Genomic DNA, 16448 nt, shown 5'->3' with positions numbered 1-16448 from the left:
ATGGCATATATCAGCAATTATCTATATAAGTAAAAATATTTGGGGTCCTTAATAATTTTTAAGAGTATAAAATGAGAATTTAGAAAACACCTTTCAGATATGAAAAATTGTGCTCTATATATGTAATAAGAATTAAAATGCATTCCGCTGTCATATATAAAATGAAAAAAAAAGAAAGGAATAAACTGAAAAGAAAAAGAACACCTCTGAAAGGGTTTGCCTTTATGTGCTTACCACCATGACTGCATTTATTATATGCTCAATAATTTAATTGGTAGTTATTTACTTATATCATTTTAGCTCATCTGATTTTAAGGGATTTGAAAGTAAAACAAAATGACATGTTCTTTTTGCATTTAGTAAATTGTTTCTACTAGGAAAAAAAAGAAATTTGTAGAGTAGCTTTGAAATTTTTATGTTACTTTCAAAATACTTAGATAGAACTTAGTTTTAAAAACCCATGTAGTTTTCCAAAATTACATTTTTAATTTTTCATAAATTATTATAGTAGTTTCAGTTTTGGAAAATTTTACTAAATTTTATGAGTGTTTCAGGTTATTACTCAGATTAAAAATTTATTTATTAAATGGTAATTTTTATTCTCAGTATTTTGCTATTTGTTTGAAAGGTAAATTTCTGTTCTGATTTCCTTCCTTAAAACGGAAATGAGTGAGCCATCTATGTTTAAACAAAAAATTACAAGTTATTTGCATAGATTATACAGTCTCTTTTTGAACCATAGTTTATGCTGTTATTTCCCTTTTAATTGTTCTCACCCCTCCTTCCTCCTCCTTTCTTTGTCAGGCTGCATTTACTGCTCTTTGTTCTCAATCCCAAAATGTATGGCAGTAACAGAGAAACCATGCTTGAATATTTGAAATGCAAAAGGAATGTCAAGGACCATCAAAAATCTACTTTTATCTGGGAATATTCTGAGTGCTTTAAATTTTGCCTCTAACTTCTTCAAAGCAAGCAAAGCAAATTTTATCTTCACACAGGCCAGTAAGAAATTCTGATTACTTCCAGGCACAGTGATGCATGCCTCCCAGGTTTGGGAGGCTGAGACAGGCTGATTAAAAGTTCAAGACCAGCCTCAGCAAGTTAGCAAAGCCCTTAAGCAAATTAGCAAGATTCTGTCTTAAAATAATAGCTCAGTTGCAAAGCGCCCCTAGGTTAACTCTCCAGTACCCCCCCCCCAAAAAAAAAAAAAAAAAAGAGAGAGAAGAGAGAGAGAGAGAGAAAGAAAAGAAATTCTGATTACTCCATGAAATAATACAGTCAACTTTGTCTCTGTTACTTTTGTTATCTGTTTATTTTATTGCATGGTAAATACACTTGGAGTTTCAAGTAAGGGTCAATTAAGTTTGAGTATTTGTACTGTAAGTTGTTCTTAATCTTTCTGAAAATCATACCCTTTTTTCGTGACCAGTGAAATTCAGAGGTCTAGGAATTATAATGTAGTCATTTCCATTAATGATAAAAAGTGGCTTGTATAATATCATGTGACATTTAATTAGCTTGAGAGTTGCTTATTTCATTTTCATGCCAGTACCAAAATTCTGATTTTAAAACAGGAACCTATTTGGACAAGCATGCTAGTAGTTCATGATCTTCTCAGGAGCAGGAGAGTAAAAGTATTGGGAGAACTACAACTGGCAACTTTCCACAATGGTGTGCTATAGGATAAGCAAATTTATAGCTCTGCCCTTTGCCTCCTTGTAACCCATTCTTAGCATCTGAAAGTTAAAAAGTTGCCCTCTATCTTACTAATTACAAAAAATTATAGAAAAATTATTTATTGGACTTATTTCTCAAAGTTGGGAGATTAAGAGCAAAATTTATAATTAATAAAATGGTGTCAGCATTGTTCCAGTTATACCTGTTAGCCATTATTCTAAACCAAAATAGTGTGTTGCCTCATTATTTAACTTTCTAGTATTATTTATGAGATTTTTTTATCCAATTTAATAATACTCTTGATAATTTTTATATTCGATATTTTAATCAGATATATAAAGTTATAGGTAATAGAAATCTCAGCCTAAAAATGAATTTTCTCTTGTTTGAAATAAAATATATGGTAAAAATAAATTTATTTTCCTAAGATAACTTTCAAAATTGCTGCTTCTTTAAGTGATCAAAATTTAGAGGCTTTAAGAGATGATAACAACTCTAGTACTAATGACAAATAAAATTGGGAACTCTAGTCTTCATTTCTGGATAATTAGTGGATTCCATATTAAATTGGCAGAGGGATAGCAAATGTTTTGCATCGTTTACAGCAATTAGTAATACTCAAAAGCAATGAGGTCTCTCTTAGTCTAAAATTATCTATATAACATAAAGTGTACAGAAAACATTGTAATTTGTTCTATGGAAACCTTTTCTGAATGGATTTCTGCAAGGAAAAATTGTCAGTAAAACTCAACTGAACTATAGACTAATGACTTGGATTTTTAATAAAAAATGGTACAGCAAATGAATGTTAGAATTAGGTTAAAAGGTGAAAAAAGGTTATAACTGTGGCAAGTAAAATTGTGTCTCATTGTCATTGACCTATTTTGGATTAATTTAATTTCAGCTAGAAAATAATTTTGGCACCATGATTCATGGACAAAAAGAAAATATCTTTTTTTTTTTTTTAAGAGAGAGAGAGACAATTTTTTAATATTTATTTTTCAGTTTTCAGTGGACACAACATCTTTATTTCATTTTTATGTGGTGCTGAGGATCGAACCCAGCACCCCGCGCATGCCAGGGAGCGCGTTTCCGCTTCAGTCACATCCCCAGCCCAAGGGAAAATAGCTTAGGTTAAGATAAGCTAAACATCTAGACATTATACCAGTGCATTCACCACATATCATTAAATAAAAATCTGTAGTCTCAGAATTATTAGTTTAATTAGATAACGATATTCTCACTGAAGACCCCATGTATCCAAAATTCATAAAACCAATTTTGTTGAAGCTTCAAGTAGCTATGGAGTAGCCATTTTAGTATCTTTGTGAATGGAGTCATGGTGAGCATAGGGACTAAGAAATCCATTATATTCTTAATGGATTTTAGTATATTTAATTCTTTGTTTTCTTTTCCCTATGAAGGACTAGCCAGAGCCAAGTCAGTTCCCACAAAGACCTACTCAAATGAAGTTGTCACACTATGGTATCGGCCACCTGATGTGCTTCTTGGTTCCTCAGAGTACTCAACACAGATTGACATGTGGTAAATATGTATAGATAAAACATTATTGCCATTTACAATTTTGAAATAATGTAGCTGATAACACAGGGAAATGCTAATTGATGCTGATTTTTAAAGAGCCACAGCATAAGCAGTGAATAATTGTTCTGGCAAGGTAGCAAGATTATCTAAATTTAAATACCAATTTTACCACCTACAACTATTACATTATCTAAATTACTGACCTGTGCCTTAGTTTCTACATTTAAGGAAATGGAAACAGTTAACAATAACTACTTTAAAGTTCTGCAGATAATGGTAAGACCAAATTAGCTAACACATTAAAAAAAGGGAAAAGAACATTCAGAAAAGTATTGACACATAGTGATTTAAAACAAAATTATTTTTATCATCATTTAACATTCATCAAAATCTACCAGTTTTAAGTTGTTCTAAAAGCAATAATCAAAACATTGTAGCCATCTTTCTTGCACATCACCTTGATTGTGACACTCCTCTATTCAAATACCTTTGTGGCCAGTGCATTAATCTATAGATTAATCTAAGTTCACTTCTTAATCCAATATTTAAAGATTTCCATAAAATGTTTGTGAACTACTCTTTCCAACTATTTCAGACTATTTTTCAATATAGATATTCCCTTTTAACTAAATGGCCTACTCACTATACCTCAAAATAACCTGGGTTTCCCCACTTTGCTTTTTGTGTTCATATCAGTTCACCCATCTTGTGTGCCTACTCTACTGCTCTAACCAGGGCTTGTGCCTCATAACCTTCAAAACACAGCTTTTCATAAATCCTTTCCTGAATACAACCTAGCCTTTTGATGCAATTTCTTCCTCTGAATGGTGGTTGCGTTTATTTTAAGTATTCTTTGTGTACTAAGTCATATACTTGTTGTCTTGAGCAGTTTTATAAAATCTTGTTTTGTATAACATTTTTCTCTTTTTGAAATTCCAATAAAATGCATAAATAAAATTTTCCATTTTAACCAATTTTCAGACATTAAGTACATTTATATCATTGTCCAACTATCCCCATCTTCAGAACTTTTTTCATCTTGCAAAATTGAAACACTGTACTCATTAAACAACTTCCTATTCCACTTCTTTCTCCAGTCCCTGAAAATTATCATTCTTTTTGTCTCAGAAATTGACAAAGTTCCTCATATGAATGGAATTATACAGTATTTGTCTTTTGTGACTGACTTATTTAAACTTATTTCACTTAGTATAATGTCTTTAAGGTTCATCCATGTTGCAGCATGTGTCACAAACATATTTTTCATACATTGTACATATTTGTCACATTTTGTTTATTGATTCATTTGAGTTGCTTCCGTATTTTAACTTTGTAAATAATGCTACTGTGAATGTGGTGGTACAAATATCTGTTCAAGAACTTGCTTTCATTTCTTTTGGGTATACATCTGGGAGTAGAATTGCTGGATCATATAGTAATTCTATTTTTAACGTTTTAAGGAACTACTGTACAGTTTTCCATATCGATCATAGCATTTTACTTTCTTTATAACATTTTAATATTTAACATTAAATTTTACATACTTTTATTATATTTACTAGGTTGTAAGATTTTAGTGGAAGGACTGTGTCACACAGCTGTGTTCACACAGCTCCTAGATAATAGTGACTGTTCATTGAGCCTTCCTCTTTCTCTTCTTTACACACACACACCACCCTGCATCTACATATTCTATCTCTGCTTCCTGCGTTAAAAAGTCTTGTATTATTTGCTTCCATTTATCCCTATGACCTTATGCCTTAGCTCAGGTCACCATCATCTCCCAGATTACATAACAATCTCTTCATTTGTTTTTCCTCCTTCCTGTCTTGCCCCTTTTAGTGCATGGTCACCCTATAGCTGATTCAATGAGAAAATAGTTCAAGCACTTAAAGTTTCAAACACATAGGAAGCATTCATTCACTATTAGTTATTATATTATTCCTTGAGGATCAGGCATAGGAGAGCTAGATATTTTAAGTTTAAAAAATGAATTAGCTTTATGAGCCATATGGATTTCGAGATGAATAGGGTAAACGTTAAATTAGTTGGATCTAAAAAATATCTCCGCAGGAGGTTTTCTAGCAGGCTAATACAAAATCCTCCAGAGAGGCATTCTTTAAGGAAAAAATTCTTGTGCTTCATAGTATGTAAATGGATTGTTCATTTTTTCCTCCCTATGATGTATTTTAAAGGGGTGTCGGATGCATTTTCTTTGAAATGGCTTCTGGAAGACCTCTGTTTCCAGGATCAACTGTGGAAGATGAACTGCACTTAATTTTCCGACTACTAGGTAATAGGAGAAGTCTTTTTTCAATGATTTACACCTGCAATTAACTAGCTAGATTACACTGTATCTCTAAAAAAGTATTTTTAAAAATATATTACTGAGACTCATCTAAATAGCTGTTATGTTTAAGAATTACAGTTAGCTTAATTATTATAGAGAGATCTTGCTAACTTTTATGTACAGAGTTTCATCTTTGCAATAAAGATTCTTTGAAAGAGTAGAAGTATTATTGAAAATTGACCTTCAGTGTATTATTAAGGAATATTTCTAGCTTAGGTGGTGTCATCTGGATAGAAAAATGGCCAGACATCATAATATTCACAGTATCATTACACAGTCCAAAAATAAGCCCATAAGTATTTACTATTTCCATCATTTTAATTTCAGTTTAAATAAATTATCTAATAAATGTAAAATGTTCTCTGAGGCACTTTCTTAGTTTTGCATACATATAATTTCTATATATTATTTATAAATATATAATTTTTTTTTAAATTTAGGAACTCCATCTCAGGAAACTTGGCCAGGTGTTTCTTCAAGTGATGAATTCAAGAACTACAACTTTCCAAAATATAAACCACAGCCTCTAATTAACCATGCACCCAGGTATTTTTTTTTTTTTAAGTGAAAAGGGGAGAAACTATATGATTCTTTTTAACTGTTGGAAGTATTTACAACAATAAAGGTTCCAGACAAATATATAATACACACAATTCTTAAATATTTTGGGATCTAGTGTAATTAAATTTCCCCCTTCTTTTTGTCATACTAATTTTATAATTCAGTGACCAAAAATAAGTAAAATATGAAACAGTATTGAGCTGTAAATAAAATGAATATAAAACATATGTATTAGAATTCTAGAGTTTATTTAGATAGCTTCTTTTCCCAGAAGAAACATTAATTAATGCCTTATTTGGTACCATAAAAATCATGATAAAATTTTTGTTTTGCTTTCTATTTAATTGTTCTCTATTTACTCACAAAACACCTAAATATTAAAGTAAAATCTTGACACCAATGTAAGATGACCCATCAGTATTTTGATCATTACTGGCATAATTTGTACTTGAAGAATATAAACTCTTTGACTCTTAAGCAAAATGAATGTCCTGAATGTTAGCAGTGCAGTTGAAGTTTCTTCTCATACCTACCTCCAGATCAGTCCAGAACTCCCATTGAAATATGTCTGACTATTTTTACTTGTGGAATGTATTATATTTGCAGTAACATAGAATAAACCCCTTGACTTTATTTTCCATTAAAAAAATTTCTAAGTCACCAAAATACCAAATAAGGATATTGTCTATCTTAATTTAAAAAAAAAATTACATTGCTTACAATATAACACACTACTTGTACTTCCATTTATTCTCAAACTAGAGAAGTAATAGCAAAACATTTCTGATACCAGAAGTATTTTTAAGTATTTCCATGTACTGATATTCTTATTGTGGTCTTTATTAATGAAGTTTTATGAAGTTACTATGGCACATGAAAATATCTAGCTGTTATTTTCAGCTAGACTTTCTTAGGAAGAATAGCAATATATGCTGGGCTTTTTAGTGTCTCTCCAAAGTAGTGTAAATCCTATTTTGGTCATATATATGTGTGTGTATGTATGTATATACATACACACACACACACACACACACACACACACACACACACAAGTACGTATATGTGTGTATGTGCATATGTATGCGAGGGACCAGGGGATGTCGAGAGAGACTGTGCCTGTGGTAATGTTCAGTTTAGAAGGTTGAAGGCCTGTGAAGCAGATTGTCCATGAACTTAGCACCTAGCTTGTTTGTGCCTAGGGTCTTCTGGGTATGTGCCAGAGTAGGAAATTACTGAGGACTAGAAGAGTCTTGAGAATGTCTAGGCTCCAATATCCATAGGAACCATTTAGAACACTCAGAGGAGAATATTTCTTTTAATTTTACTTTTATCAGCGAAAGACAGTGGTAGATAGAACCTGTGATTTATGATCAAGAGATAATCCCATTAAAATAATTCCTAACTCCACTACTCCTGGTTATATTAATTTCATAACTATAATAAGCTTTCTTTGTTGACTGTTGGCTTGGTGTTCTTTATTAATGAAGTTTTATGAAGTTACTATGGCACCTTTAAATGCCAGCAGCTCAATACCATCCCATTCCCAGTGCTATAAAAATTTATTGAATGACTTGTCTCTGTGTTTATTTTGAACCATACTGATATATAGTTTGGGGGCCACTGTTTCTGTGTTTTTACCATATGATAGGAAAATGATGCTCTTGTATACTTGCCTTCACTGCAGTACTATGAGAATTGATATAATCCTTGGTTTGACACAGAATAAATAAATAAATAAACAATAAAATAAATAATAAATTAAATAACTCAAGAGCTTTAATAATTTTTTCTTGAACATTGAAAATTTGAATTGAAGTTATTTAGGTTTTCTTCCATGCCAAGGTAAGCCTCTTCAGACTAAAACAGATTTGAGTGTATTTGAACTCAACAGGAGTATCTGTTTTAGGGCAGTTAAACTTAGCAAACAAAAACACTTGCGAAATAGTTTTATTTGAAAGGTGTCTATCAGCTAAGATAAAATTTACCAAGTTTTTTATTGTTCTATCTAGGTTAGACTCTGAAGGAATTGAGTTGATAACAAAATTTCTACAGGTAAGTCACATCTTATTTTGTAATTGTTAAATGAGTAGTTCAGCCACAGTTTCCTCATATGAGAATGATATTATAATGATTGTTTGTGGTAGTGTCTAGCATGTTTCAGGAACAGGCTTAAGTTAAACATACACATAAACGTGTATGTGTGTGTGTGTATATATATATATCTATATCCATATATATATATATATATGTATTACATGTTTTCTCTTAATGAAGGGTCTGGGCCTCATTATGACCAAGAACAGTCTGAGGTAGTCAGGTGCTGGCATTGATCAATTCTGTCAAGGCAGTGTTCTCTGCAATTTATGATCTCTTTTGTTCTCTTTTTCCTTATACTTACTACCTTTCAGGATGCTGCAGCTCCAGATACCACTCATATTTCCTCCAAAGCAGGAAGAAGAGGGAGGATAAGGGTGGTACATGCCATATTAACCGTCTTATATCTTGAAAGCAAAGGCTTTCAGGTAGAAACCCCTGAAAGGCTTCTTCCCAAGTCTCATTGGCCAAAACAATAATTATAAAAGAGAGGCTGGGAATTGGGGAGTGAGATTGTCATAATTAGCCTAAACTTAGAAACAATCATGATTCATGATCCATCTGTCATTTATCAAGGAAAAGAGGGGCAGTGGATATTGGATAGGTAGTTGAGACTGTCTGCCATAAAGACATTGAGTGTATTTTCCCTGGTCCTTTGTTATTCATGAAGAAAAGTAAAAGCAAATAGTTGAATATTTTAATTTTTCATCACTTCAGAAAATACAGGAATCTAAAGTTTTACTTAAGATCCAGACTTATCTTGAAAATGTAGAACTGAGATATAATTATTACTATATAATCTCAACAGCAATTCAAATTTGAGTGTATCTGGAGTACTCCAAATCAGTACTTGAAAAATAGTCATCATATTAACACAATCAAGATTTTAAAAAATCTCTAAATACTAATTTTTCCTTTTCCAACTTTTTATAGTAATTAAGAGTAAAAGTTAATGAAGCAGTTCTTTGCTTTTTCACAGTATGAATCTAAGAAAAGGGTTTCAGCAGAAGAGGCCATGAAGCATGTATACTTTCGAAGTCTGGGCCCAAGAATACATGCTTTACCAGAAAGTAAGAAAATCCTTTTATATTCATTTGTCCAGTGTTGGGAAATGAGATGGATTAGAGGTTGCTAATTTTTAGAGATGGTTGCTGATTTTTAAATCTAAACATAGGTCATTTTCAAATTAGATCAAAATTTCTTAAAGGAAGGAACCACTATACAGTTTTCCAAATCAATCATATTATTTTCCTTTCTGGACAACACTTTTTTTTTTTTTTTTTTAGAGAGAATTTTTTAGTATTTATTTTTTAGTTTTCGGCAGACACAGCATCTTTGTTTGTATGTGGTGCTGAGGATCGAACCCAGGCCGCACGCATGCCAGGCGAGCGCGCTACCTCTTGAGCCACATCCCCAGCCCCTGGACAACACTTTAATATATATTGTCACTATTCTGTAAGAAACTAAGAAACCAATAATACTTACATATGGGTCATCAATCTTATTGGATTTAATTTGAAATATACCATCTATGATGGCATCCATAGGCCCAATGTAGTTTCATTTCAGTTATTAAGAGTGATGACACATAAGATAGTTTACTTATGAAAGTAAGATGATTTTCCTTATCACTCTGACTTTATTATTACTATGACAAGGATCAGTGTATTATCGGTCATTAAAATAACACATTTCCAATGCCTAAAGTAACTCTTCAGTTTTACTTGTGGATATTCTTTTTAAAAAAATAGTCTGTATTTTACTTTAAAATGGAGTAAGGTAAATGAGGAATTAGGAGACTATTTGGGAACTGAGCTATGAAAAGCTTTCATTAATTCCCCATTCTCATTTCCTAGACAATAGTGATTCACTAAGATTTACATAGCAATCAGTAAGCTAATTGAATAAGAAATCCTTAAGACTTTTTACTTAGCACTCATAAGATTTTTAAACTACTTTCTGACAGAGATTGGAAATGAGATATGAATTACAGGTGACTTTTTAAAAAAAGTTTACATTTCATTAATAATACCAGATTTCATTTTGAGGTAAGTAGTACAAACCTACCTGTTCCATGTTCTTAACTAAAAATCTGAAGGTAGTTTGAGGACCTGATACTTTTATGCCATCATGAGATAGTGTTAAAGGACAATATTACTGGATATTTATATACTAAGAACCTGGAAATGCATTTTAATGAGGTCTCCCAACCCAGTAAGTTTTGGAACAGATAACATAGGTTTTTGTCAGAGAAACACCTGCTTACACAGTACTTTAAATCAGAGTTAGGGGAAGAAGGGTTCTGAAAAGGAATTACTTCCTTTGGTTTCCTCCTGAAAATAGATTTAAAAAAGACAAATCTTTGAGCAGGGTTATAGTAAGTGCAGTATAAATGTTTATTGGATTTAATTTGAAATATAAATATTTCAAATATAGTGGAATCACTGTATAGTTTTCAAACACTTTTCTATGGCTGGATTGTATATGTTTCTAATAATGTTGATCTTCATCTAATGACTTTTGTCTGTACATTTTAGGCGTGTCAATATTCAGTTTGAAAGAGATTCAGTTGCAAAAGGACCCCGGTTTTCGAAATTCTTCTTACCCAGAGACAGGTGTGTTTGTCATAAACCATTTCACATGTCGATCATGAATTTTTGTGTGGAACCAAGTTTTTGGTTTATAAATTGATCAGTAAAATTATTGATGTAAAAACCAATGTACAGTGCATTCCACAACTGTGTATGTTTAGCATTGCACGTACTCACTTTTCTGTATGATGTGGGCAGCTCAGTAAATCTTCAGAGAGAAATCTGACTCAGTCAAGTCAGGGATCCTGAAAGCTGCAGATGGCACAAGACCTTTTACAAGTGACCTGGCTTGATCACTGCACACGCCATCCCTGTACCTGAGGCAGAAGACACATCTTGTGCTTTCCTAGTCATCAGGTTCATCACTTCGAAGCATAGAAGCTATAGACTGACCCCCGTCAACAAAAGGGTCATTTAAGACAGTGCTGATCACTCTTACCATGGAATATTAGCTTTTGCTGGTGGGAACATTAACTTCTTAGAGTCACCAAATACTGTATGTGGGATAAAACTGAACCTTGAACTGCCTCATAAAATGACTTTATATTTTAGGACATGGGAAGAACAGAAGACAGAGCATGCTCTTTTAAGTCTGATAACATGGTTTCAAGCCCAGCCCCCAGCCTTTCTTACCAATCAAGGACTCAGATCTGAAGGCAATTTTTTTCTTTTGGTGGACTTGGAATCTCCGTATGTCTACACTGTCCTCTTCACAGTGGAGTCTTTTTATTTCAGACCTACAGATTGTTTTTTATATTTGTTGTCACAGTGTGACAATTTTTTTGTACAGTCGGTTTTAAGGTCTTCTCTGCCATTAGAGCCAGTAGGTTACAGCTATTGATGTAACTGTAGCTGCAATTTTTGTGCAGGACTGAGAAACACAGTGCATTATTTATTGCGGAATCATTGCTGCTAAATAACTACTGTCTGTTTATTTAACACAACAGTTGAATGCCTGAAGAAGTTGCAGTGGCTTTATTATATGTGAATGCATCTGTTTCTCCTCACAAGTTGTTTTACTGCTGCATTTTTTGTTTGTTTTTAAAATTAAACTGCAGTGTTTCCTGGAATGTATATTTAGCTTTGCTTAACAGTAAAATAAGTGAGCCATGTTGAACATTCTTAAGTTTGTGCTACATAATTTCTTACGGAACATTGGCAAATAGAGTAGCTAAGAGATTGATAAGCACATTATGTTTAGGAGAGCATGTGACAGAAGTTGATTCAATCAAGTGAATACCTGATATTTGGGGGTTTTTACATTAAATACCAATAAATTAAAGCACCAAAATTATTTATTTTATCTATTCTCATTTTAGAAATGTCTACTACATATTACTGGATATTTATATACTAATATACTTAACTGTTTTACATTGTGCTTTAATTTAGTTAAAACTTAACCACATAAGTCTATTCTGAGATGAAAGGTATTGCTCATTTTCTTAAATACATTTATTAGAAACTAGAATGATACTTCACTGGGGAACAATTTTTTTCATTTGGGGGCTGTGTGTTTCAATAACATTCACTTGGAATCAGCTAAATATTGTAATATGTCTTTGAAATGAGCCATGAGAAATAACAATTGAGAGAAATGAGAACTTGGAGGATTGTGATAAAAACCATTGAAAGGAATTATCTGTTTATCAGAGATATTAAATATTACAGTTTTAATTATGCATCTCCTTGAACATCATAAATACATTTTGGTGTTGGTAACAGTGTTTTTAAACCTTTGTGTTCACTTTTAAGGACTATTGTTTATTGCATCTTACAAACTAAATCTTAATTGGTATATTTTGAAATGGTCATGTAAATTTTGCCTTATATATCATGAAAATAGTCATAACTTAATTTTTTCCTGACATTCACTGTAAAACATTCAGGGGTCCTACCATTTCTGTTCAGGAAATCTTGTAGTTTATTGTTGTTATTTAACAGTATTAAGTGAGTTTTGTATATTTCATTTTAACTTTATTTGTGAATAGTGATTGTGGCATGTTTGGGGTTGTTATTTTAATATTTTATGATACTGAAATTTTCATTTAAAAAATTTTTCTGGAAGAAACAGATTTCATGTGTAATGGTAAATATTGGACCACTACTGCTTTTCACATTTGTAAATTGGTTTTATGTTAAACCCTGTAGCCTAACAAACTGCTGTTATTTCTAACTGACAGACATGTATTAATATTGTACTTTGCAGGTTATAAATATTATGTGGAAATTCCTCCATTTTGTTTTGAAATTTGTAATAACAAAATCTCCATGTTGTATAAAATGTGATTTTGTTGAGTCACAGTTTTTTCTTTGGGAAGAAGTCTGTGCAAAGTCAGATCATTTTCTTTAATGGTTCCTTTGTAAGATCATGAAGTCTCGTTGCCAAAAGAGATAGCTGCTTTATATTAGTGCTGGCATAATCTCTACTGTAATTTTATATAACAACACTCTTAAATTTTCCATTTCATAGGATATATATTTGGTTTTTTGCAGTTTTGGCCTATGGTTATCTGTGTTTGAATCTTACATACTAAAGGTGAAGAAATACATCCAGTTATTACATAAAATTCTTGGTCATTGGAAGTTGTAGGGATGTTTCTTCACTTTGCTGAGGAATTTGGCAATCAAACAAGTGTTTGTGGGGTTGTTTTTTTTGTTTATTGGTACTTGAACATCATTCAGGTCCTGAAAACTGCTGTGAAGAGAATTCAAACTCAGAAATATTGAACCTTGAAACTTGTGAATCCTCTTAAACTGACAAGGTTCTTAAAGGTAAGAGAAAATGTCTCCTCTGTATCCTTTCCAAGTTGTGATGGTAACACACACTGAATCTATCACTCTAGGTGAATAGAGTGGCTCTACTCTGATGTTTTATCAACTTAGGTTTGAAATACTACTTATTATCATGCTATAGTTATCTATCTTTTTGAATTGGAACAATTCATATGGGTATTTTTCTTTACATTTTTATGATGTTTAAGTGGCAATATTTTAACAGTGAGCAAGTGTACAATTCAATGGCATTAATTACATTCAAAAAGTTGTACAACATTTGTCATTATTTCCATAATTTTTCATCATCCCAAAGAGAAATTGAAGTCATTTTTAACCCCCAGCCCTCCGTCCTCAGCCCTAATAACTTTAGTCTACTTTCTTTTTCTATAACTTTGCTTATTTTAGATAGTTTAAGAGGAATCATACCATAATTGTCTTTCATGTCTGACTTATTTTTTTTGGCATGTTTTTATGGTTCATCCACGTTAAGCATAAATCCAAACTTCATTTCTTTTTGTGATTGAATAATACTCTATTGTGAGTATATTCATTTTCTTTATCCATTCATCTATTGATGGACACTGCCTTGTAACTATTGTGGATATTGCTGATATGAACATTGGTGTACAAACATCTATTCAAGTCCCTGTTTTAAATTCTTTGGGGTATAATACATATACCCAGAAGTGGAATAAAATTCTATATTTAATTTTTTGTGGAGTTGCCAGACTGTTTTCTGTAGAATCTGTACTATTTTATATTCCCAGTAATAATATATAAGGATTTCAGTTTCTCTTCATCCTCACTAATACTTGTCATTGTCCCTTTTTATTATTATATTCATCCTGATAGGTGTGAGGTAGTATCCCATTGTAACTTACATTTACCTAATGATTAATGATGTTGAACATCTTTTCATGTGTTTTTTGGCCATTTGTATATATGTTTTAAAGAAGTATGTTTAAATACTTTAGCTATTTTAAAAGTAGGGTTGTCTTTTTGTTGTTGAGTTGTTAGAATTCTTTATGGATTCGGGACATCATAACATTACAAGTTATGTTACTTGTAATTATTTCCTCTTATTCTGGGGGTTTCTTTCACTTTCTTGAAGGTACCCTGGTGATGCACAAAAGTTATTAATTTTAAAGAAGTCTAATTTTTTTAAATTTTTGCCTATGATTTTGGTGCCATATTTAAGAAATTATTACCAGTTTCCCCAGATCATAAATATTTGACCCTATATTTTCTTTTAAGGTGTTTATATTTTTAGCTCTTATATTTAGGGTCTTAATCCATTTTGTATGTGTATAAAGTTAGGGTCCACCCTTTTTGGGGGGGTACTAGGAATTGAACTCAGGGCACTTTACCACTGAGCCTCATCCCCAGCCCTTTTTTATATCTTAAATACAGGGTCTTGCTGAGTTGCTTAGGGCCTTACTAAGCTTCTGAGGCTGGCTTTGAACTCACCATCCTCCTGCCTCAGCCTCCCAAGTCATTGGGATTATAGGCGTGCACCTCCATGCCCAGCTCAACTTCATCTTTTGAACATGATACCCATTTTTTTTCCATAACCGTTTGCTGAGAAGACTGTCCTTTTCCATTGAATGATTTTAAACACCCTTGTCAAATAATAGTAGACCATGAATGTAAGGGTTTATTTATGGTCTCTCAGTTCTATTTCATTAGTCGGTGTGTCTGTTTGTTTGTCCATACAGATAGTACCAGAGTTTTTATTTCACCGGCCTTTTAGTAAGTTTTGAAATCGGGAAGTATGGATTCTCTGAATTTGTTCTTCTTTTTCAAGATTGTTTTAGTTATCCTGGGTCCCTTGAAATTCAAAATGAATGTTGGAATGAAATTTTCTGTCTATCCTTAAATAGTAAAAATGACAGAAAATACCATTGGGATTATGATAAAGATTGCATTGGATTTGAATCTGTAGTATTTGGGTATTATTATCTTAACAATGTTAAGTTTTCCAGGCCATGAACATGTGCTATCTTTACATTTGTTTAGGTTGATTTCTTTGAGCAACATTTTACAGTTTTAGTGAACAAGTCTTCTGTCTCATTGATTAAATTTAGTCCTGAGTATTTTATTGGTTTTGATGCTTTTGTAGGTGGAATTGTTTTCTTAATTTGTTTTTGGAATTTTTTTATTGCTTGCATATAGAAATACAATTTTTTGTGTTCCAATTTTTATTGATTTTTTATCTTCCAATTTTGCTGTGTTTGTTTATTAACTAACAGACTTTGTGGATTCTTTAGGGTTTGGTACATTGAAAATTATGTCATCTGCAAGGAGAGATGGGTAACTTCTTACTTTCTAATGTGGATTTCTTTCCTTTTTCTTGTCTAGGACTTAATAAAGAGGATGTCCTTGACTTGTTCCTGATCTTAGGAAAAAAGCTTTCACTTTTCATCATTGATTGTGCCATTAGCTCTGGCTTTCTGTATGTGGCCTTTAACAGGTTGAGGAAGTTTCCTTCTGTTCCTAGTGTATTGAATATTTTTATTGTGAAGGAGTATTGAGCTTTTTCAGTTGAAATAATCATGTTTTCTTAACTGTTTATGTGTATTACTTTGATTGATTTTCATATGTTAAACCACTCTTGCATTCCTGGAGAAAGTCCCACTTGGTTGTAATATATACGAGTTGAGTATCCCATGTGAAAGTGTTCAGGATGCAAGTGTTTCAGATTTCAGAGTTGTATGAATTTTGGAATATTTGTGTAAGCTTTACTAGTTGGTTGTCCTTAATCCAAAAGTTGGATATCTGAAATGCTTTGAAATCCAAAATCTTTGTAGCATCATTGCTCAAAAAGTTTCAGATTTCAAATCACTTTAGGTTTT

The 16448-nt window shown here is 32.1% G+C and overlaps 1 protein-coding gene across 1 annotated transcript in view; it reads left to right on the top strand.

Moving 5' to 3' along the window:
* Cdk17 (cyclin dependent kinase 17) overlaps positions 1–14233 on the top strand; it is a 103799-nt gene extending 89566 nt beyond the window's left edge. The window contains exons 11-17 of the mRNA XM_076854969.1: positions 3102–3222; positions 5418–5515; positions 6013–6118; positions 8143–8185; positions 9207–9297; positions 10765–10842; positions 11371–14233. Coding sequence (XP_076711084.1) covers positions 3102–3222; positions 5418–5515; positions 6013–6118; positions 8143–8185; positions 9207–9297; positions 10765–10842; positions 11371–11408 — 575 coding nt within the window. The 3' untranslated portion in view covers positions 11409–14233. The remainder of the gene's footprint in view (positions 1–3101; positions 3223–5417; positions 5516–6012; positions 6119–8142; positions 8186–9206; positions 9298–10764; positions 10843–11370) is intronic.
* The last annotated feature ends 2215 nt before the right edge of the window (positions 14234–16448 follow it).

The sequence above is a fragment of the Callospermophilus lateralis genome, chromosome 4 (genome assembly GCF_048772815.1).
Source record: "Callospermophilus lateralis isolate mCalLat2 chromosome 4, mCalLat2.hap1, whole genome shotgun sequence".
In the NCBI taxonomy this organism is placed as follows: Eukaryota; Metazoa; Chordata; class Mammalia; order Rodentia; family Sciuridae; genus Callospermophilus; species Callospermophilus lateralis.
Note: the sequence above shows the minus strand (reverse complement) of the source record. Positions and strands in the feature narration are given on the sequence as shown.